Source organism: Dendropsophus ebraccatus, chromosome 10 (genome assembly GCF_027789765.1).
Source record: "Dendropsophus ebraccatus isolate aDenEbr1 chromosome 10, aDenEbr1.pat, whole genome shotgun sequence".
In the NCBI taxonomy this organism is placed as follows: domain Eukaryota; kingdom Metazoa; phylum Chordata; class Amphibia; order Anura; family Hylidae; genus Dendropsophus; species Dendropsophus ebraccatus.
In genome coordinates, this window is record NC_091463.1 from 76,961,278 (window position 1) to 76,988,937 (window position 27,660).

Sequence of the window (27,660 nt, forward strand, 5' to 3'; positions counted from 1 at the left end):
ATGGACTGGTCCAGCACCATCTTCCTCCTTTTCATCCTCTTCCTGTCTTCTATTGTCCTGAGCTACATGAGGATAATGAAAGAGAAGGCAACACTTCCTCCAGGACCTATGCCCATTCCATTTCTGGGAAATCTTCTTCAGATCAACACGAGCGACATTGTGAGCACACTGATGAAGGTGAGAAATACTTGTGGGGTGAAGACAATATAATAGTAGAAGGTTATAACACAGTAATATGAGAAGATGTGATATTTAAATGTTATATTAAGTTGTATGCCATCTTTATGTGCCAATGTAGAAGTATTAGTACAGAAGTCCATAGGATCCTATAATGTGGCAATAAATATTATATAACACAGATAACTTTCTATTATGGGAAAACCCCTTTAAAGTGACTCTGTATCCACAATCTACCCCCCCCCCCCCCCCTGCCCAAACCGCCTGTACCTTTGGATAGCTGCTTTTAATCCACGATTTGTCCTGGGGTCCGTTCAGCAGGTGATGCAGTTATTGTCCTAAAAAAATACTTTTAAACTTGCAGCCCATGCCAAACGGGAGTATCTGTGCCCTTACTTTACACCTTCCCTCCATTCCTCCTCCCCACCCTCTTCATCATTAGGAATGCTCCAGGCAGATTGCCTCTTATTCCCCACCTGTGTCAGCACGGCACATGGGCTGGATCGTTAAGGACAGGTGCAATGTTCAGCATAGAGAAAATGTTTCAGTGGCATTACTAATTGTGAAGAGGGTGGGGAGGAGGGACGGAGGGGTGGTGCAAAGTTAGGGCACAGATACTCCTGTTTGGGACGGGCTTCAAGCTTAAAGGGGTATTCCAGGGAAAATCAATAATTTAGCAAAGGAAAGGGTTAACCAAGGTTAACACTTTCCTAATATACTTACCTGTTGTTTTTTGGCCCCCCAAGGAGATCTCCGGTCCGGTCACGTGATCTTGCAGCTTGTGGCTCGGATCCTCTTCTCCTTCCGGTTCGGTGACGTCACCCGGCCGGCGTCGCTCTCCGTCTCATTAGCAGCAGAGCACTGAACCCTGACTGGCTTGGTAGCGTGCAGCCAATCAGGGTTCAGTGCTCTGCATCCCCACACGCTTCAGAGTGGGGGTCCCCTGAGGCTGCAGTAAATTATCAGGGGTCGTCGGGCTCAGTGCCGGTCACCAGTTACATGGGCCGGCACTGCATTACAGCAGGTGAATGCGGGGTCTGGCGTCAATCATCACTCCGCAGAACCCCCCCCCCCCCCACCTTGTCAGCGATGCCGACCGAGTCCCGGGAGGGGATGCGGCGGGCGGCATTACTTCATTCATAGCTACCAGACACCCGGCCGCCCGCCGCATCCCTTCCCCCCAGGGACTCAGGGTCGGCATCGGTGGGGAAGTAATGTGTATCGGCTGCTGATCCGGCCCCCTTCCCTCCCCCCTGTAAGAGATCGCTCACCCTGTGTCCCTGTCAGAGATCGCTCACCCCCACCCCCGGAGCTTGCTGCTGGCCCCGATCTCTGCACTGGTCTGAAGCACCTGTACTCAGCTGACAGGCGCTGTGTATGGGGCAAGACAGAAATCTCTCCTGCTTCACTCACACAGAGCCTGTCAGCTGAGTACAGGTGCTTCAGACCAGTGCAGAGATCGGGGCCAGCAGCACACTCCGGGGGTGAGCGATCTCTGACAGGGACACAGGGAGGAGGGGGGAAGTCCTGCAAAGTAATATGTATTTGCTGCTGATCCCCCCCGGCCCCCCCTCCCTGTGTCCCTGTCAGAGATCGCTCACCCCCACCCCCGGAGCGTGCTGCTGGCCCCGATCTCTGCACTGGTCTCAGGCACCTGTACTCAGCTGACAGGCGCTGTGTGAGTGAGGCAGGAGAGATTTCTTGCTCCGTACACAGCGCCTGTCAGCTGAGTACAGGGGCTTCAGACCAGTGCAGAGATCGGGGCCAGCAGCACGCTCCGGGGGTGGGGGTGAGCGATCTCTGACAGGGACACAGGGAGGGGGGCCGGGGGGGATCAGCAGCCGATACACATTACTTCCCCACCGATGCCGACCCTGAGTCCCTGGGGGGAAGGGATGCGGCGGGCGGCCGGGTGTCTGGTAGCTATGAATGAAGTAATGCCGCCCGCCGCATCCCCTCCCGGGACTCGGTCGGCATCGCTGACAAGGTGGGGGGGGGGGTTCTGCGGAGTGATGATTGACGCCAGACCCCGCATTCACCTGCTGTAGTGCAGTGCCGGCCCATGTAACTGGGGACCGGCACTGAGCCCGACGACCCCTGATAATTTACTGCAGCCTCGGGGGACCCCCACTCTGAAGCGTGTGGGGATGCAGAGCACTGAACCCTGATTAGCTGCACACTACCAAGCCAGTCAGTGCTCTGCTGCTAATGAGACGGAGAGCGACGCCGGCTGGGTGACGTCACCGAACCGGAAGGAGAAGAGGATCCGAGCCACAAGCTGCAAGATCATGTGACCGGACCGGAGATCTCCTTGGGGGGCCAAAAAACAACAGGTAAGTATATTAGGAAAGTGTTAACCTTGGTTAACCCTTTCCTTTGCTAAATTATTGATTTTCCCTGGAATACCCCTTTAAGTTAAAATATCACTATATCCATTGGAAGCGCCAATGTGGTCTTGGGGAAGACAAAAAGATAAAGAGGGAAAAGCGGTTGAGTGGTGGATGTGACTTGTGGAGCCAAAGGTAGTCCGACTGTATGAAAAGATGACGAGATAAAATACTCCCAAGGGTCCAATAAAATTGCGTTTGGAACCTGATTACTATCTGAGTCTGCTCTAAGTTCCACCATTTTAGGTATATGAAGGACTTTTTTTTTTTTTTTTTTTTAGCCATTCAGCGCCCATTGGAGAAAAGGAAGAACAAGAAAGCAACATCAACAGCAAAATAGTAGGATCATCTTGTAGTCTAGATCCAGTGATTATTAAAGATGGCTCAATCACTGTCTCCCAAAAGTCTCTGATGGCTTTTCCCCACCAAATATGGGTCATAGTACCCCTAGCCCGCTCCCATCTTTAGCAGACCCCTGGCACTGTTGGATAGATAGCACGCAGTAATGTTGGGACTCTATGCCACTTTTATAATATTTTATAATTGGTCCCCTAAGCCGTGCATGAGATTAAGGATTTGTGGCACAGATGCCCAAGAAACTCACAATTTTGACAACGTATCTGGCATTTTTTTTAGCTTAGAACATATACTAATGTACACTTTCTGGTGTTTTATCCCCTGACTTTAGGATTTCTATAAAAAATGCTGAGCACAAAACACCATCATTGTTATGGTGTTTCATTTTCCCTACTTAAAGGGGAACTCCAGATAAGAAAAACTTGTTTTCTATAAAAAGTACATTAAAAGTTATATAGATGTGTCTATACAATGTATTACTTTATCTGTACGGTTCTGCCACACTGGCAGCTGATAGATATCCAGGAAGTGAAAAAAAAAATGGCCTCTGTGCCAATTCATTGTCTCCTGCTCCTTCTGCCCTCCCCCCTTAGGAGACAAATATTCCATGCCTCTGTCTCATATTGTGTGTGTGTTTGCTGAGATCAGGCTGATGATGCAGACAGGGGGCAGGGTGTGATGTCACAGGAGGCTTGGATCTCCCAATCCCCTGAGAGATCACCATCTCTGACCAGCCAGAAGCAGGTGTAGCACTAATGTTACTGATTGTAATGGGTGGGGGCTGTGATGGTCAGCTTAGGGAAAGCATTGCATTCTGGGAAATGCTAAACCAGGAAAGACAGAAACACAATACAGAGCAAAAAAACCCGAAACAAATGAATTTTTGGTAGTTTCAAAACTGGGATAGACAGGTAAGTAATGCGTTATGCTTCTGCAGAAGTTTCATTTTTTTTTACCTCTACCTGGAGTTCCCCTTTAAGGCCCAATTACATGGGCTGATCTGGAGGAGCAAGCGAGCACCGACCTGACAGATCACTGTTTGCTTGCTCCTTGTTCCCCACTTGCTGCCGTTGCTATTACACCTGCCAACAGCGAGCGGGTAAGAGCACGGGGGGGAGGGGGAGGACGCAGGGAGCTGCAGGATGGACTCCTCAGATCTTTAGATCGTCTGGAAAGCCCATAGGAGATAGCGGTGTTATCATTAAAGGTTTTTTTTCAACATGTATAAAGACAAGGATCAGCCGACATCATGCACGTTGGCTGATCGTTGCCTTTTAACACTAGTTAGTACACCAAGCTGTAACGGAGGATAATTGGCCAAATACGGACAACAAATGCTTGGTGTAATAGGGCCTTTACTCACAGCCAAAAAAATACCATTTGCCAATTTTTGTGTTTTTCATTGGTGTGTTTTGTTTTTTTTTGTTTTTTTTTTAGTTTTTTTTGCCTAGTGTGAGTCAACCCTAACAGTATATTCAGGTTTTTAATTGCAAAATGAAACCAGGAATGGATCTAAATAGAGGAGGGTGAACACACCTTAATTCTCAGAGAGTCCCACCAACAGTTCAATAGATGTTACTGTGCAAAGTACATTTGGGGCATTGTTGGTTATAGCGACTTAAATATTTCTCTAATGGGAGATCAAATGCACGATAAGCCTTGTTAATAGGCATAAACTAAATCTCCTCTCATTGCTCCGAACCAGAAAGATTATTAATGGGTTTTCTCTAAATTGAATTTTACGCATATCTGAAATAAGATCACTCTGTCATTTCAGCACTTAATTATTTACTTCTTTCTTATCCCCAACCTGTTGCAACACCTTGTACTGCTTAGAGACAGACAGCCTGAAGGCCTTAAGCTGTGTCTGCACATTGCAGATTTTAAAATCTCCAGTCTTCCAGTACTTATCAGCTGCTGTATGTCCTACAGGAAGTGGTGCATTCTTTCAAACCTGACACAGTGCCCTCTACTGCCACCTTGGTCCATAACAGGAACTGTCCAGAGCAGTAGCAAATCCCAATAGAAAACCTTTGCTACTTTTTACAGTTCCTGCCATGGACAGCAGAGGCGGCAGCAGAGAGTACAGAGAGCCAAACTGGAAAGAACACATTACTTTCAGTAGGACTTACAGCAGCTGATAAGTACTGGAAGACTTGACATTTTTAAATAAAAGTAAATTACAAATCTATATAAATTTATGACACCAGTTGATTTGAAAGAAGAAAAATTTTGCCAGAGTCCCCCTTTAAGCATCCCAGATAGAAGTACCCCCCTTTTTTTTTCATTTTCTCCTTGTCCTTTAACCCATTCACAGGACACTCAACTAATTTTACTGGGAAATGTGCAATGTTCCATCAACCCTGTGGGTGGCGCTGATTCTTGGTGATATCAGCAGCATGACATCCTTTAAAGGGAATCTGTCAGCACCCCCGGCCCTACCTGAGGTGATGAGTGTGCTGTAGCTGGCAGTCCCCTTGTGAGCATGTTATCTTTTGGTCATTTGCCCAAGGAGTTGATTATGCACAATCTCAGGTCTCCTACTGTAATAAAAGAGTCAAACGTTTGTGCCTCACTCTAGCATGCCTCTACTCTCCTTCCTCTTCCCTCTTCATGAATAATCAATGCTGCTTGGCCTAATGCTCTCTCAGACCTGCAGTCAGCATCTGTCAACAGAGGACTGAACCGCAATCAGATATAGTTGAACCTCTTAGTCTGTCTGTGCTGTGGAGCTGTGGTCTAGGGGTAAATCACCTGTCTAGAGGCCAGCAACAGTTTTTTTTCTTTGGTTTGATTCCCATCATGGAAATGAAATAAAATTGTTGTTTTTGTTTTGCTAGGTCCAAATTAGTTTTAAAATAATTTTTTTTTTTTAATACAATAATGAGTGAAAAAGGTATACTTCATTTCCATTAGGGCAATCAAACTCAGTCCTCTATAGGCAGTTTATGACTGAAATAAACACTGAACACAAAAGGAAGAAAAAGAAATCCGGTATAAAACCTGGCACACCAGTCAATATAATTAACACTCCGAGACACTGGCTGACAACATGAGTGAGCAGGAAGCCGGGGAGAAGAGGTTATTCATGAAGAGGAGGGAGAAGGAAGCAGTGATAGGAGTGCCAGAGGGCAGCACAAAGACTGAGCCACAACTCCTCTTTGACTCTTCATTACAGTAGGAGACCTGACTAGGGGATTGCCAACTACCGCACACTGTCAGCACCTTAGGTAGGGCACGGGTGCTGACAGATTTCCTTTAATATCATTGTCTTATATTCATGTCTATATTCTATAATATATGTAAAGTAACCATAGGCTTAATAAAGAATATCATCTACAAGTAAAGAATACATAGTCGGATAATATAAATAATATCCCCAATGACTGTTCCATTATACACCGAGATGTATAACATGGCTGCAAAAGTTTAACCCCCAGCAACATAAGAACATTTTCACATTTCTCTTGAACATGTAAGAGAATTCCCAATGGTAGACTGCTAGGATCAAATACCTGAAATATAAGCAGCACAGAATTTCAGTGATTTTATTATACAGGTTACCTAATATTCTGGGGATTTATAATGTATGCAGGCATTATATGGATAGAGCTTTAATAAAGTGGTATATTTCAGCAAAATACAAAAAAGCAAAGCAAAGTGTTGTATTTCACCACCGGTGACTATAATGCTGGCATATACATAAAGACATTATTGTTGGTGAATCCGCATATAGAGACTGGATGGAATATCACCTATTCACTTTTCCATCTTTACATATGAGCTATACTCTGTACATTTAATATTAATCTAACAAGTATTGTCCGCTAGTCATTTACAAAGCCGAAGGGCCATATCACATTACCCGATCAGCAATGTAAACAAGCTGCTAGATTGGCGCTTGTTTACTGAGCCTATCACACAATGCCACTATTGTGCAGCAAGGGATCTATCTATCTATCTATCTATCTATCTATCTATCTATCTCCTATCTATCTATGTCCATGCAGCCCTCTCCTTTAGTGTAAAATAATAAAGTATCTGGTGCTTTGATGTATTGATTTATTTTTAATTTATGTATTAACAAAGGTTAAAACTATTCTATTCTAAACATTTAGTTTTTCAAGGACTTAAACTAAAGTTGTTGTTTTTTTTCCATATTCCTGAACGGGGTGCAGCTAAGTAGATTACCTTACCAGGATGTTGATCAGATACGGTATTACATAAGAAATGGCCTATATACCATTCAGAAGAGCCAACATGACAATAGGGACAAGCCTGAGATAATGGCAGGGCACCATGAACGTTGTACACGTGGGCAGTGCAGATAACTAGATTACACAACCTGGAACTTGGAAACTGTAAATGAAATCTTTGCCAAAACTTATTTGGGGTTTAGATTGAATGTGTTTTATCTGCTTGTTGATCATATATTGTATTGTGAACGGCTATTATGTTCTTTAATGTAACAAATGGATTATACAGCATGCAAAATAGCCAGCATGATAATAAGGGCAAGCCGGAGATAATAGGCAGGGCACATTAAAGCATTGCACATGTGAGCTAAAGGGAGGTTAGAAGCACATGTCCCTATAGCGCACCTGGTGCTGAGGTTAAGGGTAAGTTAAGGTAAGCACCATTTTCAGGATTTGTTATTTCATATTCTAATGAGGCATTTTGGTTCACTGGGGACGAGGTTACTATCCTTAGTGCACCTGTCCGCCCCGGCCATCCTGTCCCTCCCAATGAATATTTGGGCAGTGCTCTGCTACTTTTCATTAGGAGGGACGTACTGGTTTAGGCTGACCAGGTGCAACATGAGATCCTTGCTGATCATAATCCATAGGTCAGTCTAGGTTCACACAACATTGTTTTTTTTTTTTTTTTCGTTTGATGGCCCCCTTTGTGAATGTCCATCATTTTGAGGTCAAATAACAGCCATTATTTGACCTCAAAATGATGGACATCCACAAAGACGGCTGTCAAACAGCCAAAAATAGACAATGTGTGAACCTAGCCTTACTGATTGACATCTATCTACAGTTAACATTATACCATTATTACTACCTAAGGCTATGTTCACACATTATATGCCACCGGCCGTTCCGTGACCCGGACGGGTCGCAGAACGGCCGGTGTCAAAAGATTATTCCAGCCGGTACTGCCGTACTGGCCGGATGATCTTTACTGCCGCTCTATTTGGATGCGACAGTAATTACTATTACAGATTACTATGGAACTTACCCAGTGGAAACATGGCCTAAAAGTTTACAATTGTCAAGAAGGTTTCATTGGTTCATGCTGCTCACATTATACCACATTCTGACTCATCAGCATAATGCAACAACGAATTTAGCCAACCAGATGATGTTGCCTTGTCTTTTCCAGTTTAATGTGGGTTCACACTAAGGCTATGTTCCCAAACAGTATTTTTGCACAATATTTTGGTCAGTATTTTGCAACCAAAACCAGGAGTGGATTGAAAACACAGAAAGGCTCTGTTCACACACTGTTGAAATTGAGTGGATGGCCGCCATTTAATGGCAAATAATTGCTGTTATTTTAAAACATCAGCCCTTGTTTTGAAATAACAGCGATCCTTTCCATTAAATGGCGGCCATCCACTAAATTTCAACAGTGTGTGAACAGATCCTTTCTGTGTTTTCAATCCACTCCTGGTTTTGGTTGTAAAATACTGACCAAAATACTAACCGAAATTCCTATGTAGGAACATAGCCTTAAACAGATTCACCGGAAAACTGACCCCTAGTAATCGGCCAATGTAGGAGCAAATGTGTGATATTTAGCCGATCGGGCCATTCTAAGCAGTTGAAAATCATTGGTCACCTGCTCCATTTTACACACCAATCTACCTGTTTTGAGCTGGTATAGATTCCAGCTACAATTTCTTTCATTATCTTTGCTAAATTATTATACTCTGACAAAATGTCTGGGCCGCGAGCGACCACATCCCCTTCACTTTGAGCCCTGACTACTCTCTAAAAAGTGGTAAGCACTGTTAGAAATTAAAAAAAAAAAAATATATATATATATATATATATATATATATATATATATATATATATATATATACAATATAGTTTTTTGATGTGTTGATGCCAGAACACTGCCATAAAACATGAATAAATTCCTATCTAAGTTTATTATAAATGCTTCATAAAACAATTCCAGACAATGCATCACATGTTTCTAGACAATTCTAATCATTGAGTCTATTTTATTACCACCTTCACTTCCTATAGTGTTGAAATTGTTAGCAATGATTACCTTGTGTAATATAATCAGTTCATTATTTTTATTTTTTTTTTACAGCTAAAAGATAAGTATGGGCCGGTGTATACTTTGTACTTTGGCCCTAAACCAGGGGTCGTCATATGTGGCTATAAAGCAATGAAGGAGGCCCTGATTGACCAAAATGAAGAGTTTGGGGATAGAGGAGACTATCCTGTTTTCTTGAACTTTATAGGAGACCATGGTAAGATTTTGATGGTTTCTCGATGCCTGGGTTTCTCTTACTTTTGCCATCTGCTCTGAACTTGCAAATGGAGATGTCTAGGATTAAGGCCGTATTACACAGCACGATACAGAGGAGGAGGCGAGTCAGATAAGCACTCGCTTCCTCCTCCTTCCCCACTTGTTGCCTGTCAGGGGCGTAGCTAGGATTCATGGGGCCCCATAGAAAGAAACTAACAGGACCCCATGTATCCTGTACGGCCCTCCCCACCTATGCACATACCCACATGACCTGAAAGAGGATGTTGCCAGGCAGCGTCTCTGTCGGAGGTTGCTGGAGGAGCGTGCCAGCAGGACTGCCATGCCTGACCCTACCGTCAGGGAAGAGGGGTGTGAGGTACAGTCGGCGGATGGCACTAGTGACAGTGTCTGCACCAGCTATCACTGCCTGGTGGAGGGTGGGAGGTGTAAGCAGCAGTCACTAGTGCCAGTGGCTGATTCTGTCACTGCCGTGTGGAGCCACTGTCTCTCTGGGGAAGGTGCTGTTAGTGAGTGAGCCACCCACTAGTACCATGTTTTGCCAATGGAGGCCTGGGCCCCCCTCCCCCACAGGCCCGATAGCAGTCACATAGTCTGCATCTATGGGAGCTACGCCACTGCTGCTTGTATTATTACACACAGAGAGAAGTGTGGGGGTGGGGGGTGGCACAGGTAATCAGTCGGTGTAATAGCGTCCTTGAAAAAATCACATGACATCTCATCTCATTCACATGAATAGATCTGAGCTGTAATTCCAGACTTGCCTATGAGCTTTTTACTTCTTTGTGTACCATACTTGTCAGAGCAGCAATTTGTGCTGCAGAGCACCTCCTCCTACTAGAACCAGAACATACCTTTTTTTGCCTGTCTATGCTTTTATTTAAATAAAACACTAAAAAAAAACACCTTTATTTCTCCGTACCTCTCTTGGAGCTGAGAATAGTTGCAAAACTTATAGCCATGTGTCAGGGTTAGAGTTTCTGTTTAATTATGGGGTCTTTTTTGTCTTCATAGACATAGGATTTACCAATGGTGAGAGCTGGAAGATTCGCCGGCGATTTGCTTTGCAGACACTGAGAAACTTTGGTATGGGGAAAAGGACTATAGAAGAGAGGATTCTCGAGGAGGCACAGTTCCTCATCAAAGAATTTAAGAAAACAATAGGTAAGACCATATATGTACATTTTAGAAAAGGGTTTTTTTTGTAATTAAAAATCACTTCAACAGTCATCAATGTGTGCCAAGAAGCAGCACGCAATAAATTTGAGGAAATCTGTCAGCAATCTGACCCTACCGGAGGTGCTTTAGGTGGCAGTCCCCTAGTCAGCATGTTATCTTTGGCTAATGTATCCGTGGAGGCAATGGTACACAAAATCAATTCTCCTACTGTAATAAAGAGACAAAGAGGAGTCAGGGTTTAGGGTTCCTGCTACGCTCTGGCTTGACTCACCACTCATTCCTCTTCCTTCTTCTCTATGAATATTCAGTGCTGCCCAGCCTCCATCTTCCCTGTCGATGTCTGGTGACCTCCTGAGGTGGTATAGAGGAGGTATGGCTGGTCACTTGCTAGGTGGTGAGGTGTGACGCCAGTAGTATGCTGGTTTGCCGAGATAAAGCCGGGCCCAGCGATGTTGTGTCGTGATGCTAGTGCCGGTTGGGCGCACAGGTATGGTGGCACACCTGCTTTTATTTTAGAGGGCCGGTAATACCTTGTTCCCCTATGGTCAGTGACCTGCCAGGCTGTTGCGGGATCCCTTGGGTTGTAGTCACGGTGGTCCGGAGTGGAGTGTTCACCCACTCGGACTATTGGCACTGCTACCCACAGAAAGGGCAGTTGACTCAAGGAATGTTCGTGTACTGTGTTGGTGTGGAGCAAAGAATCAGTCTCTTTATCATAAGTAAGATCTGCTTTACTGAGGAAACACTTGTTTGAAACAGGTCATACAGCTTTGCCTTTAAACAGTACTTCACATTTTAATAAGACACTTGATACGTTAGGATCCAGATATGTAGTGAGCAGAGAATGAGTAGCACAGTCGTGTGGACTGAGTTGCATGCTGAGTCATAGGAGTAGAGAGGAGGATGTCGTGAGAGTCCCAACCCAATTAGTACTGTCCTCTGCCGGGAGGTTGGAGGATGAGGTAGAAGAATACTTGAGGAGAAAGAGAGAATACTTGTGCCTGTGTTTTGACTCTTGGGTCTTTGCACCTCCTTTTTCCCTACCATTGTAGGGGGACCCATCCTAGTGGGTGACACAAGCCCCAGACTTTGTTACCTGGGATGAGCGGAATGCTGACTGTTCCCTGCTGACACCCACGCTGCGACATAGAGTTCATAGGCTTCTAGCAACTTTGCTCTATCCGGATCAGTTCCTAGCCTTGCTTTGTGGATATTGTCCTGCACTGTGACTCTCCTTATCCACAGCGTGGGTTGAGATGATCTCTGACTTGTCTTCTCTAGGGAAAAGTTTAACACTGCATAGTGTCGAGTGGAGTTACTTGAGGAGAAGAGGTTAGCTGCATCTTGTCTCTACAGAGTCTAGCGACAAAAGACCTCCACACTTCCTCTACCAACGTGACTTCCTATCTACAGCCTCCTATATGGTGTGCTGTGAATGGGTGAAGAGTACATACAGGAGAAGTAAAGAGAAAATTGATAGGACAGAAGAAAACACGCTCATTGGTCTACAGATCCATGTGACATACCAACAAACAATAACCCTTACAGTTCTGCAGCTGTGCATGAATAAGTACATACACTTACAAGAGTGAAATCTTGTGGCGAAACTTTACCACTACTTTATAACCACTGATACACAAAAAGCACAGGCTTTTGCAAAGGGTGTAACTACAAGCAACACCCGTGGTTGGACACCACACATGCATGCGCCTCTGATATCAACAATAACGGTGAATGTAGGAGGCGAATGGCCTCTGACATCAGCGGCGTATGTGCAGATCGGGAAGAAGGTGCAAGCATGCAGGAGGCCAAGTAGAAAAGAATATTCATAGAGGTAGAGTGCCATAGCGCGGCACTAATGCTACAACACCCTTCCTATTGAATCTTCATTATAGTAGGAGAATGGATATTGTGCACCATTGCTTCCACAGACACATTAACCAGAAATTACTAGGGGACTGCCTCCTAAACACATTGTCAGCACCTCTGATCAGGTCCGAATGCTGACAAACCTCCTTTTTTATACGTGATTCAACGTTACAACATAAAGCACTATACATTGTACCACATGATAGAGTAATATTCTTGCACACATTCTAAAACAATAAAGTCAAAGTCAATAAAACATTTCAGAGAGTGATAGAGGGTTGGGAAAGAAGGGAGTACGGAGGGGAGATCACACTGAAGGACAAAACACGAGGGGAGAAGAGGAAGGCTGTAGATTAGCCTGGGGCAGTCCAGGATGGGCATGCAATTAAACTTATACAGTAGATGGTCGCTACAAAAAATTTGGTCAAGTAGTGCTTATTATGTCCTTCTGAAACTAAAGGCCCTACTACACACAGAGATTATCGGCCATCAAGGCCGATAATCGCTTCATGTAATAAAAGGCAGCACTCAGCCGACATCCACGATGTCGGCTGATCGTTGCCTTTTAATGTCTTTAACATGTTGAAAGACTAATGAGAACGATGGCAACGATCTGCTGCTGTCACTCCTATGGGCTCCTTGGATGATCTTAAGATGGACCGGGGAGCCCCTCCTATAGCCACCCCACTGTAAAATCCAGCCTTAGATTATAAAACAGGCTATATATTACCTCACGACCAGTACACAATGATTAAAACCTTTTTATAGTACCTTCTCGTTTTCCCATTCTACCTGCAGGAACAATGGTGAGTAGTAAGACCATGTTCACAATTGTGTTGCTTGGTGGCAGCTTTCTCCGCTGGCGGCGCCTGCTGGGTTTGGGGGGCCCTTGACCTTTGGTCCTGTGACTTTAGGGTTGCAGGGCCATTCTATGGCCTCCCTTCCCTGCTTGTGCTCGCTTTGCGGGGTTGGCGGTCACTGATCGACACGGTGTTGAGTTAATGTAGGGACTCATGTGAACCAGGGGACCTGCACGAGGTACATGAGGCAATATGGTTTGATCAAATTATATACCAACATCCTGGCGTTGGTTTTTAAATGTAGCCGAGAGGCATTAGTGTAAGCCAGAGGTGTAGGGTGCAGCTCTCCTTTCTCTCCATGTCCGTATATATAAAAAGCCGAATTACTTTCATTTAACCCCTTCACGTCAGCCATCTGTATATATACGTTCCTTTTGCACATGCCCCGTGCAGTAGGAATGTACATATACGTTCCGGCTTTGACGGGGCTTTGTGATGAGAACGGGATCGCTGCAGGGACAGCGATCCCGCTCTCATCTGTGTACAGCACCGGAGATAATGAGGATCAGCTGCGATTCCGCAGCTGACCCCCATTAACCCCTTAGTGACCGCCGAAACGGCGGTCACCAATGGGCCGGTGCCGCCGCTGTATTTCATCTCCCCCCACCGTGAATCCACGGTGGGGGGAGATGAAATAAGTAAAAATCAGACCCCAGATCAGCCCCCTAGTGCCCCAGTCACTAACCCCCCCTCCCGCGGCGGCCATCGGATCCAAGATGGCCGCCGCGATCACTGTGAACAGACTAATGTCTGTTCACAGTGATCAAAAAAGAAAAATGAATGAAAGCCCCATGCTCTCCGCCACCGGAGGTAGCGGAGAGCATGGGGCAGTCATCGGGACCCCCCCTGTGGGGTCCCGGTACAAGCGATCAGCGGTATATACTATATACCGCTGATCGCTTGTGCCATGTGCCGCCGGCACTTTTTATCCCCTGTCACCATGAATGATAGGTGACAGGGGATAAAAAGTGATGTCCCCCCACCCCCCCAAGTCGCCCCCCCACCCCCCCTGTCACCCCTGTCCCCCAGTCACCCCCCCCCTTCCCCATATACTCACCGGATCCACGGAGCTCCTTCCTCCTCGGCGTCCTGGCTGGTTATGAAGTGCGCATGCGCTCCACAACCAGCCAAGCTCTGAAAATTTAAAGTGACAGAGACCAATTTGGTCTCTGTCACTGAACTATGATTACTGTGATAGAAAATATCACAGTAATCATAGTAATACAGTGAAAATGAATGTATAAAGTACAAAAAGTGACAAACATACAAAAAAATAAAACACACACTTTTTATTATAGTAATAATTGCAGTTTACTCCCAAATTACCCCTAACCCCCCCCCCCCCCAGATTACCCGTAACCACCGCAGGTTGCCCGTAACCACCGCACGTTGCCCGTAACCCCCCAGATTACCCGTAACCACCGCACGTTGCCCATAACCACCACACGTTGCCCGTAACCACCGCACGTTGCCCGTAACCACCACACGTTGCCAGTGACCCCCTCCAGATTGTCCGTAATCACCCCAGATTGCCTGTAACCACCCCAAATTACATGTAACCACCCCAGATTAGCTATAAGCACTTCACTCTATCCGTAACAATTCTAGATTGTCTGTAACCCCTCCAGGTTGCCCATAACCACCGCAGGTTGGGCATAACCACCCCAGATTGCCCGTAATCATGCCAGATTACATGTAACCCCCCAGATTGCACGCAACCACCGCAGGTTGCCTCTGACCACCGCACCTTGCCTCTGACCACCGCACCTTGCCTCTGACCACCGCACGTCGCCTATGACCACCGCACGTCGCCTATGACCACCGCACCTTGCATCTGACCACCGCACCTTGCCTCTGAACACTGCACCTTGCCTCTAACCACCCCAAATTGCCAGTGACCCCCTCCAGATTGCCCGTAACCACGCCAGATTACAGGTACCCACCTCAGATTACCTATTAGCACTTCAGTTTATCCGTAACCACAGCAGGTTGCCTGTAACCACCCCAGATTGTCCGCAACCACCCCAGATTGTCCGTAACCACAGCAGGTTGCCTGTAACCATACCAGATTGTCTGTAACCACAGCAGGTTGTCCGTATTCACCCCACGTTGCCCATAACCACCCCAGGTTGCCTCTAACCACCCCAGGTTGCCTCTAACCACCCCAGGTTGCCTCTAACCACCCCAGGTTGCCGTAACCACAGCAGGTTGCCTGTAACCACCCCAGGTTGCCGTAACCACAGCAGGTTGCCTGTGACCACCACATGTTGAACGTATCCACCCCAGACTGCCCGTAACCACCTCAGACTGCCCGTAACCACCTCAGACTGCCCGTAACCACCTCAGACTGCCCGTAACCACCCCACATTACCTGTAATCTAATTTTTTTTAAAAATTGTATTTTAGTAACTGCGCTATTCTAATAACTGTTACTAGCTGCGGTTTTGCTCCAGCAAATTGGCGCTCTTTCCCTTCTGAGCCCCGCTGTGTGCCCATACAGTGGTTTATGCCCACATATGGGGTACCGTTGTACTCAGGAGAACCTGCGTTACAGATTTTGGGGTAGATTTTTTCTCCTGTTCCTTGTGAAATTTAGAAATTTCAAACTAAACCAACATATTGGAAAAATTCAAGTTTTTCATTTTTACTGGCCAATTTTGAATACTTTCCTCTAATACCTGTGGGGCCAAAATGCTCATCCTACCCCAAGATGAATTCTTTGAGGGGTTTACTTTCCGAAATGGGGTGACTTTTGGGGGGATTCTATTCTGTAGACACTACAGGGGCTCTGCAAACGCACCTGGTGCTCAGAAACTTCTTCAGAAAAATCTGCAGAGAAAATGCTAATTGTCACTCCTTCCCTTCTGAGCCAGGCTGTGTGCCCATACAGTGGTTTATGCCTCCATATCGGGTACCGTTCTACTCAGGAGACCCTGCGTTACAGATTTTGGGGTGAATTTTCTCTCCTGTTCCTCGTTAAATTGAGAAATTTCAAACTAAAGGAACATATTATTGGAAAAATTCGAGTTTTTCATTTTTACTGTCTACTTTTGAATACTTTCCTGTAATACCTGTGGGGTCAAAATGGTCACCACACACCAAGATGAATTCTTTGAGGGGTGCACTTTCCAAAATGGGGTGACTTATGGCGAGATTTTACTCCGCTGGCACTACAGGGGCACTGCAAACCCACCTGGCGCTCAGAAACTTCTTCAGCAAAATCTGCATTGAAAAAGCTAATTGGCGCTCCTTCCCTTCTGAGCCCTGATGTGTGCCCATACAGTGGTTTATACCGACTTATGAGGTACCTTTTTACTCAGGAGAACCTGCGTTACAAATTTTGGGGTACTTTTTTTCTCTTGTTCCTCGTGAAATTGAGAAATTTCAAACTAAACGAACATATTATTGGAAAAATTCGAGTTTTTCATTTTTACTGTCTACTTTTGAATACTTTCCTCTAATACCTGTGGGGTCAAAATGCTCACCACACCCCAAAATGAATTCTTTGAGGGGTGCACTTTCCAAAATGGGGTGACTTATGGCAAGATTTTACTCCGCTGGCACTACAGGGGCTCTGCAAACACACCTGACGCTCAGAAACTGCTTCAGCAAAATCTGCATTGAAAAAGCTAATTGGCGCTCCTTCCCTTCTGAGCCCCGCTGTGTGCCCATGCAGTGGTTTATGCTCACATATGAGGTACTGTTATACTCATGAGAACCTGCGTTACAAATTTTGGGGTACTTTTTTTCTCTTGTTCCTTGTGAAATTGAAAAATTTCAAACTAAAGGAACATATTATTGGAAAAAATTTGAGTTTTTCATTTTTACTGTCTAATTTTGAATACTTTCCTCTAACACCTGTGGGGTCAAATTGCTCATCCTACCCCAAGATGAATTCTTTGAGGGGTGTACTTTCCAAAATGGGGTGACTTATGGGTTTTTTTCTCTCTGCTGACACTACAGGGGCACTGCAAATGCACCTGGTGCTCGGAAACTTCTTCAGCAAAATCTGCAATGGAAAAGCTAATTGGCGCTCCTTCCCTTCTGAGCACCGCTGTGTGCCCATGCAGTGGTTTACGCCCACATATGGGGTACCGTAGTACTCAAGAGAACATGTGTTACAAATTTTGGGGTGCTTTTTCTCTCATGTTCATTTTGAAAATGAGAAACTTTAATCTAAATGTATATATTATTGGAAAATTTAAATTTTTCATTTTTTTATGGCCTAATGGTGAATACTTTCCTCCAGCCCCTGTAGGGTTAAAATGCTCATTATACTCCTAGAATAATTCTTTAAGGTGTCTAGTTTCCGAAATGGGGTCACTTATGGGGGTTTCCAGTATACAAGCCTCCTAAATCAACTTAAAATAAGAACTGGTCCCTAAAAAAATCAGTTTTGGAAACTTTCACGAAAATGTGGTAATTTGCTGATACATTTCTAAGCCCCGTAACACCCTAAAAAAAGTAAAATATGTTTATGAAATGAAGCCAGAATAAAGAGGACATATCGGTAATGTGACTTAGTAACTAATTTATGTAATACAACTTTCTTTTTTTAGAAGCAGAGAATTTCAAAGTTCATAAAATGCTAATTTTTTAAATTTTTCATGATATTTTGATGTTTTTCACAAAAAACACACAAAGTAGTGACCAAATTTTGCCACTAATATAAAGTGCCATATGTGACGAAAAAACAATCTCAGAATCGCTAGCATACGTTAAAGCATCACTGAGCTATAAGCGCATAAAGTGAGACAGGTCAGATTTTGAAAAATGAGCCTGGTCTTTTAGGTGCAAATTGGCTTGGTCTTGAAGGGGTTAACATCATCTATGTTCTGTTTCCAACCTTTGTGGCTCAGGATCTCCAGTGAATCCCACAAAATTCTTGGCTAATGCCGTATCCAATGTGATCAGCTCTATAATTTTTGGAAATCGCTTTGATTACGAGGACAAGAGACTAAAAGCGATCACTGACAGTATCTTTAACAACTTCAGTATCATGAGCAGCACATGGGGGACTGTGAGTATAAAGTCATCATTTACTACAAAAATATTTTAAATCTGCAGATTGAGCAAATCAGATGGTCGCATATTAGAACTTTGCAGCACCAATGGCATGCATACAATTGCAACTATGTAAGACATCCGGTGAAGCTAATATGTGGCATTGCCAAATCTATACCAGCTCTGCCTGCATAAGTCATGGTATACTAGGCATAGGAGGAGGCCATGTTTCCTCTGCATCTCTCTGTGCCCCTATTCCTGTCCACAGGGCAGATTTTTTTTTTTCTTTAACTGTGGTTTGTGCAAAATTATGTGACTTTTTGCACAATATATGTACACCAAACACTGGGTTAATAATTACCCCCTTGATGTTTAAGTTCTCACTATACCATTTTCCACAGTCAGAGTTCAACACTGGAAAATTCCATACAGCAAAGATCTATGTGTATTGTTCTGAATTCTGTTTTTTTTATGAGGTTGTAAATCAAGTAAGAGGTCTGAGAGCCACGTTATTCCAAAGTTAAACATTGACCATAAAGAACATATGGGGGAGCTTTATAAAACATGGTGTACAGAGAAAAATACCAAAAAAGAGCACTAAACCTCTCAATAGTCACAAAACAATAAACTTTATTGTTAAAAGCATATACACTCATGACAATTGGGGCAGGGGCAGTCAGTGGACGTCACTGTGGTTTACATATAGGTAATGTCACCTTCTTTATATGGTTGTTTATAACTTTTCTCTGATGGATTTTTACATACATTGTTAGGCTAGGTTCACACTACGTTTATGTCCGGCCGCATATTTTTCGCGGCCGGACATATACGTATGAAACTCCGGCCGGGACTTTACGCAAGTTGCGGCCGGATACGTACGGACCGCGAACTTACGCCCGTAGCGTACTTACGCTTCCCGAGCGCTCTTCGTAGCGATCTAACAGCGGTCTTTTACTTGGAAATCTTCGCCTAGCCCCGGACACCCCACAGAACCTTTTGGATCAGAACAAAAAGCTGGCAAAATGAAGAAATCACCACTACGTACGGGGCCGCATGTTACACTACGGGCGTAAGTTACGGCATTTCCGTCCGGAAACAATGGTCTGGTTCATTTTTTACGGCGCCGCATACGATCCGGGCGTAAGTTCGTACGTAGTGTGAACTGTGCGCCCGTAGATCGTATACTTTCCATTGTACGCAAACTACGTAAGTTTCCGGCCGCTTATTCACGGAACGCGCTACGGCCGGAAACTTACGTAGTGTGAGCGTAGCCGGGCCCGGCTGTGTATGTGTTTCTTAGCACTTAGCTCTCACCGATTTCTGATAGACTTTCTTTTGCACCTAACTTTGTAGCGCTATTAATAGTCCATCTGTAATAGCCCCCCTTTCTTGTTTGCTGTTTTTAACATTTTTGCAGCCGTGGTTCATTGGTGTTTTTTTATTCATCATGAATTGTCATGAGTGTGTATATGCTCTTAACAATAAAGTTCATTGTTTTGTGACTATTGAGAGGTTCAGTGCTTCTTTTTTGGTATTTAGCTAGTAACTAGAACTTGTTTCTTATTATCACAATACTTATTCCCCATTATATTACTATACATATATCTTTCTGTATGGTGGAGTTCTGCATACTGTATTTTGGTATATGGTGTAAAAAGAAACTGGCTAAGTTGCCCCTAGCAACCAATCAGATTCCACTTTTCATTCCTCACAGACTCTTTGAAAAATGTTATTTTATAATATATATATATATATATATATATATATATATATATATATATAATCTCATTAGTGTTAGGAATTTACCCGTTGGGCCCTTTTTGCAGTCCTCTGTTCATAAGTTAAGACTGAGACTGCTTTTGGCCATGATTCAGCACTTGTTTTATGTTTATTTGCATTTTGTATTTTGTCTGTGCCTTGTCTGAACACAGTCTGATTTCAGCACTTTTTGTGTGGTGTTTGACAGATTCCACCACACCCGTTCACCTGTTTAATTCTCTGGCAATATTATAGTTACTTTGTTTTTGCCTTGGGCATTATTTAATGTACAGCTCTCCTGTCAGTCAGTTTGCTTTTGCTTCAGGTGTTGCAGGGATGATCAGAGGTCTGGTCCAATCATTTTTAGGGCCAGCGTCAGCAAAGGGCTAATGCGAGCAAATGCTGGGGGCCACAGCGCCTCTAGGGGCCCAGAAAGGGAGAGGGGCCCGGTGTTCTAATGTTCAGCCTGCTCACTGGAGTGCAGATTGAATGGGTTGAACATCAGAAGACAGAAGAAGCAGGACGTGCCAGAATCCTGCACATTGAGAGAAAAGGGTGAGAGACCTGATCACATGAAACAAAGGTCCTCAACCTCACAGTGTAGAGAGGAAGAGGGAGAAGACCGAGCTGTAAGTGCTGTGTGTCTGTATCAGTCAGTGTCTGTGTCTCTGTCTCATGCCTGCTATATTATCTGTTGTCTATTCCCTTGTACTTTTGATCTTGCTCTGCCTTTCTGACTTTCTGTTTGGCGCCAGACCTTTTGCCTGACTTTAGAGTGTGATATTGGATCTTGATTTTGTACTTACCCGACTGTTGTGACCAGATGGCTAACTACTCTCCATTGTGTTAGTCTTGTCAACGTTATACCTTCCACATATACAAATTAGGGACTGTCTTCCAGTTGCTTGCTGCCATTTAGGGCAGTGCACAGCAAGTAGGCATAGACAGTGGCCAGGGCTTCAGCTAAGGTTCCACTGTCCGTTTCTGTCCTGCATCTCTCTGTGACAACAGTCATAACAATTAGATACACATAAATTAAAAATAACTTTTCGTCTCTTCTACCTCAGCTCTACAACATGTTTCCAGATCTTATGGAATATGTGCCAGGTCCACATCAGAAAATGAGGAGTTATTTTCAGGATATCTATGACATCTCAGCAGACTTTATCAAGCATCACGAGGAGACACTTGATCCAAAAAACCCTCGGGATTATATAGACTGCTTCCTCATCAAAATAAAAGAGGTAAAATGACCAGTGCTAAATCAGGATTATCCACTGCTTAGGCCTCGTCCACACATGTCTGATTCAGAAAACTTATAATCACATACCCTTTTGGAGAACTCTGATATTAAAGGAGTTCACGGTCCAGACCCTCATCTATCAGCCATAGTTGACAATGGTTACACAGATTGCCTCTTCCTCTGAAGGACATGACATGATCATGCATTACATGGGCAGCCCATTGGGTTACACTACCAGTTATGTCCTACACCTAGGATAGATGATAACACATATGTAAAACCAGTCTGAGTTCCAAGAAATATAACAGTTTTTATATTCTTAGGAAGTGGATAACCCAGACACTCCCTTCTATGCCAAAAGTTTGCCAAGAACCATTCAAAATCTGATCTTTGGGGGGACAGAGACTGTCAGTACTACTCTACGATATGGAATCCTTGTCCTTATGAAATATCCAGAGGTAGCAGGTAAAATAAACTTTTAAAAATTCTGTGTACATTTCACAGACAATATATTACATGTTAAGTCATATGGAAGTCATAGATGAGGCCCACACTCGGGATTCCCACTTCTAACCAGAGTAGAGAAGCAGTAGGAAAAAATGGGCTTCACCAGAGTCAAAATGTATGAATTTACTTCTCTTCATTTCGGCAGTGACCCCATCTTCTGTGTTACGTCACTGAGAGTATTGCATCATCTCCTTGCAACCTACTCTGGTGTAAGGGCCGGGCGTCAGATTGTGAAGTGGGAAGGGCCAGCCAGAGTGCTGGAAGACGGGGCTTATTACGCTCTTGGGTGCCAGCGCTCTATTGGAACTTGGTGGTACTTCTCTGCCCATGATAAGAGTCTTCTGACCTTCACTACCATTTCTCCTCTGAGCTTCTCCTGTGATCACCTGGACTTCCAACCCTTGGCTTTTCTCCTCTGTTCAGCAGCCTCCAACTAATAAAATGCACAGGTCTGTAAACTTAAAGAGTAGTCGACAGGCCAGGCCAAAGCCAAACTGTTTCAAAGTCCATATCTCAATTTGAAAACACAATCAAGAGTCAGGCCATTGATCAGACCCAGAAGACCGACCCAGAAGACCGCATCAGAACAGAATCATGTACTATACCAGAGGTCAAGCACAAAAGCAAATCACATATTGTCCAAACCACAATCCAATACACGTTTGGTATCGCCACGTCCGTAACGACCCAATCTAGCTTTGAGGTCTAGGCTTTTTTTCTTCTATTCCTTGTTTGACTTTTAGTTATTTAGGGTAGTCACTGCCTAGTTGTGACCTCGGCCCCGAAGATTATAGTCAGCTGCAACCACCGCCTTTACTGTTTTAGTGTTTTATGTAATGGTTTATTGTGTATAGGGAATGTAATGCATTTTTATTAGGGGGGGGGGTGTTTTAGTGCAGTGTATTGTATATGTCAGACAGGCAATCTGCTCAGCCATCCCTCTGTATGGCTAAACAGAGGCATGTCAATAGTAAGCCTGGGGTCCTTCATTAGGCCCCTGGGAGACTGGACGGCACCGCGGGACATCGTGATCACGTGAGAATGCTCTGCTGCCACCGGAATCCGTTAGATGCCTCTGTCATGATTTGACAGCTGCATTTAACGGGTTAAACTACCCAGAGCGGAGAATCCTCCAGGTAGCAAACACATTAAATGCAGTGACAGGGGGGGATCAGCTGTCACACTGACAGCTGATCTCCCACTCTGCCGCCACTAAAAGGTGCTGTTAAAAGGCATATGTATTGGAATAAAGCCCATTAGTGACCACCGTTAAAAAACGTATGGGCAGTCACTAAGGGGTTAAAGAGCTACAATGTTATTCTTTTGGTGTTCCACATTTTACAGTTGTTATAATTTGTACAGAAAAAGTTACTTTCGGTTATTGTCAACTATTCCTACTGTCGACTATGTTTGACAGAAATGGGCCATCAGTTTTATGATATTTATTGGTGTTTTATTTACATTAGGAAGACTAAAAAACAGTCATTTACACAGGGTTTCACAGGTTTTTAATGAAGATTACTTTGTAAAACTGTAGAAGTTGTGCAGAGGTTGTTCTAGTACCAAGCTCTTAAACCTACAGGGGGCAAAATGCCTTTTGCTCCATATAAGGGGACCATTACTGTAAATTAAATGGGAGAGGAGATGAAATGTCCCCCCCCCCCCTGCCCCCAGGAATAACCCTAGTTACCCGGTCACCGACCCTCCCCTCCCAGCCATCTGATCCAAGATGGCCATCACTGTAAACAGACTCAGTTCACAGTGATGGATACCTAAAAATGATGAAAGCCCCATTCTCTCCATCACCGGAGGTGGCAGAGAGCATGGGGCAATGATTGGGGACCACCCGGTGTGGTCCCAGTACAAGCCATCCCCTGTCACCAAAGTCAAGTGCCTTGGATTACCTGTAACCACCCTGAATTACTCATAACCTTTTCAGTTTACCCGTAACCGCTCAGATTGCCTGTCACCACCCCAAGATTGCCCGTCACCCCCATAACACTCTTTCCTTTCTGAGCCCTGCTGTGTGTCCATACAGTGGTTTATACCAACATATGGGGTACTGTTGTACTCAGGAGAAATTTTGGGGTGCGTCTTCTCCCCTATGTCTAGTGAAATTGAGAAATTTCGAACTAAACATATTATTGGAAAAATTCATTTTTTTTTTTCGTTTTTACGGTCTAGTTTTGAATACTTTCCTCTAATACCTGTGGGGTAAAAATGCTCACCACACCCAAAGATGTATTCTTTGAGGGGTGCACTTTCCAAAATGGGATGGCTTTTGGGGGGTTCTTTTCTGCTGACACTACAGGGACACTGCAAATGCACCTGGCAATCAAACGTCTTTAGAAAAATCTGCACTTAAAATCCTAATTGTCGCTCCTTTCTGAGCCCTGCTGTGTGCCCTTGATCTAAGGTAAACTGAGGTAGAAGTCACTATAGTGAGACAGGTCAGATTTAGAAAAATGAGCCTGGTCATTAAAGCGGCACTTCCAGCAGGTTCTGCCGAGAGAACCTGCTGATATGCCACAGAAGCTAAATTCCTTAGGAGTAGATTGATGCTAGAACCGCTCCTCTGCGCCGCTGTATTGTTTTTAAATTCACTAATTGCCCCTATGCAAATTTGGGGCTGAAGAGCATTTGAGGCATTTCCTGGGTTCGGGAGCACCACTCCGTCCCGCCCAGTCCGCCCCCTGTGCCTCCTCCCCTCCCGTTCAGCTTGCCCAGCCAGCCTCATACATGCACAGTAGGTCTTGGAGCATTCTATCCCCAGCCCAGCGTACCTTGCATCTGGCACCTCGCCTCCCGGATCTGTGCTGCCGCAGAGGGGTCTGATGAGGCCTGTAATCCCGACCGAGCGCGGAGGCGTCCCCGGTTGCCATGGTGATCGCAGGAGGCGCGCGGGGACGCCCAAATCTTGGTCACTAAGGGGTTAAAGCCACCACTATACTGATATATTGTTGATTTGAATGCATAAACATTAAATTGTATGTAGTATGTATTTCTAAAGCTTGAATGGATGCAGGCAGCCAGGATATTTTTTGATGATGACATTTTTATTTACTCCATTCAAGAAAGGATGCGAGAAGAAATTGACAGAGTCATAGGGCGAAATGGAATTCCCTCTATAGGGGACAGGAGTAAGATGCCCTACATTGAAGCAACTATCTTTGAGTTCATGAGATTCTGTGATGTCATACCGGTCAGTCTCCCTCGTTGCACATCAAAAGATACACACTTCAGAGGATTCTCCATACCAAAGGTTTGTAACCATTCATCTAACAAAGAAACAAGAAAAAAAATGTTTAAATATGATATACACATCTGCCGCATCAGTTACTGATTGGCTGAGCTGGCATTTCCGTGCAGGGCCGAGATGTCGCAGGATCAGTGGATACAGGAGACCGGCGGGTGACTGTGACGCAGTGTTACATGGGGAAACAAGATGGCTATCACTTTATTATAATGTTCCCGCCACCCCCTACCCTCTGTTTTTTTACCCTTGCCCAGAGTAGCGGACAAATTTTTATATAGTGCTGCAATTATAAACATCTTACTTTTCCATGCTCTCCCAGTGTACTCCTGTGGTATTTCGGAGTCCCCACCACCACCACCTCAGAGACGAACGGGTCTCAGTAGTGACAGCTTGCTTGACCAATCACTGCCCCTTTTGCTGTCTTGTCAATGATTGGCAGAGTGGGCTGTCACTGTCGAGACTAGTCTTGGAAGCAGTGGCGACTGCAGTCAGCGGGGGATTGGGAAACACCACAGGAGGACACGGGGGAAGCATGGAAATGTAAGAATAAGATGTTTATTATAGTTTATATAAGGGTAGCACTATATACACACATATCTATATATTATATTTCACATTGACAGGTATACCATGATACATAGTTAGTAGAGATCTGATGTTTTAATCTGAAATAATGAACTGCTCTCTGCAGAGAATGTATACAGTGCTTGATTCGGCACCAGTAGACTTTCTAACTTCTTAGAAAATCTTAAACCAGCAAAAACAATTCCCTTTTATTTTCTATGTTCACTTTTGTAAATCTATTTTATGTTTTTAGGGCACATATGTCACCCCACTCCTGACCTCCGTTCATTATGATCCTGAATATTATGCTGAACCGAAAAAGTTCAACCCTAACAATTTTTTGGATGAGAAAGGTCTTTTTAAGAAGAATGATGCTCACATGCCTTTTGCAGCTGGTAGGGAAACTTTGTGTTCTATATGTCTTAATCTATATGTCTTAATTTTGATCTTTTTTTTTTTTTTATGGTTTGTAAATCTTGCAGTTTGAGGTGTGTGTGTGGGGGGGGGGATATAAAGAAAAATAAATAGTGGGGGACAAATTAGGGGACTCATGGGGGACTCATAGTAGCTTTGCCAGGATCCCGCATACAGCTTAATTGAGGCAATATCAGAAAAAAATGGTGGACTATATGGGCTGTCATTGGACCAAGGGAAGACTCAGGACTTGGGCAACCCTGTTTTATAATCCAACACCAGCTATCCCTATGAGTCAGTAGGGGAAGCCGAAGTAGTAGATTTTTTTATCCTAGCAGCAGTAAAACCCCTTGAAAAATAAAAGCCCAATACATTTGCACGAAAAATATGTCTGTATTTTCAACAGTACTCTACTGAAGCCAATAGGGAATTGACCATCAGTGTAAACACGTAATTGAGTGTAGACGTGTAAATGAACATGCACATAATTTACGACCTGTTTTTGCTGGGGGGAAAAAATATTTTGTTTTTTATTTTGTCACCTATTCACATATTATTCTTTTCACTTAAAATTATAATCGTATTTGGGTATCAATTTACTTTGTGTGAACAAAGCCTTCAGTTTTTACAATCTGTAATCAATGTTGTCTCATTCTGTCTCTGTCCAGGAAAACGCATCTGCCCTGGAGAGAGTCTGGCCCGAATGGAGCTCTTTCTCTTCTTCACATCCTTGCTACAAAATTTCACCTTTAAACCCATGGTTTCAAAAGCTGAATTAGATATCAAACCAATAGGGACCGGGCTTGGGAGTATTCCTCCAACATATAAGTGCTGTTTCTTACCCCGCTAAGCTATTAGGGTCTAAGAAAAATGGTTACGTAATTCAGTCAACCCTTAAATAAGAACCTTGATTTGTCAAAGTAGGAAAAAAACTTGGATGTCTAAAAACCTTGGGAAAAATGTGCTGTATCCTAATGTTTGACACTGATAAGGGATAAAATATGAAAGAATATAATGGATTGCATGTTATAGACCCATGGATAAGTATAGTTATACCGCTAAAGTTAACCTATTCATGGTTTCATAAATCAGTAGTATGACATAACCTTGCAATGTATCTTGTTGGTGTAAGTGGTATCTTCCAGTAGCTTGAAATTCCCTGATCATTGCCCTTCTCAGTCACGGAAAAAGTCCATCTGCAATAACTTTAGGGAGGAGGGAGATGAAGCTGCAGTATCTCCTCCCATTGTATGTATGAGGCTGTTATTAGTAGGGAGGAGGAGATATCTAACCAATCAGAGCATACAGAACCACTGTGACCTCACACACGGAGGCTGTCTACCTAATAAGGATGTTGAACAGAAAACACAGCAGAGAAAAGGAACTACATCCAATGCACCGGGGGCAATTGCACAAGAGAAGCGGCTACAGTCTTCCTTCTCTTCCTCCTTCTTCCACCTCAAAATAGGTTTACTCTGTAAAAATGTGTGATACGTGTGGAAAGTATGAAAATTGTGGTCTTTGGGGTAATTAATAGTATCCTTGTAATATTATTTTATGTGGCACAAGTAA

At 44.1% G+C, this 27,660-nt stretch overlaps 1 protein-coding gene across 2 annotated transcripts; it reads left to right on the forward strand.

Moving 5' to 3' along the window:
• Nucleotides 1-27,657, forward strand: LOC138802959 (cytochrome P450 2F5-like). 2 transcript variants are annotated; one of them, XM_069986752.1, is made up of 9 exons: nt 1-177; nt 9,255-9,417; nt 10,449-10,598; nt 18,202-18,362; nt 21,172-21,348; nt 21,671-21,812; nt 24,929-25,116; nt 25,928-26,069; nt 26,757-27,657. In XM_069986752.1, exons 1-9 carry the CDS (start codon nt 1-3, stop codon nt 26,936-26,938), a joined length of 1,482 nt encoding a protein of 493 aa, XP_069842853.1. In that variant the 3' UTR covers nt 26,939-27,657. The 2 variants fall into 2 exon arrangements, with proteins under 2 accessions (XP_069842853.1, XP_069842854.1); XM_069986753.1 differs by lacking the exon at nt 1-177 and adding an exon at nt 7,519-7,550.
• Nucleotides 27,658-27,660: the final 3 nt, after the last annotated feature.

Excerpts from the sequence above, each read along its gene's own strand:
- LOC138802959 (XM_069986752.1), top strand. The coding sequence starts at position 1 with ATGGACTGGTCCAGCACCATCTTCCTCCTTTTCATCCTCTTCCTGTCT. Across the intron at positions 21,349-21,670 it reads TCCTCATCAAAATAAAAGAG|GAAGTGGATAACCCAGACAC; the intron begins GTAAAATGACCA and ends TTATATTCTTAG. Across the intron at positions 25,117-25,927 it reads GAGGATTCTCCATACCAAAG|GGCACATATGTCACCCCACT; the intron begins GTTTGTAACCAT and ends TTATGTTTTTAG.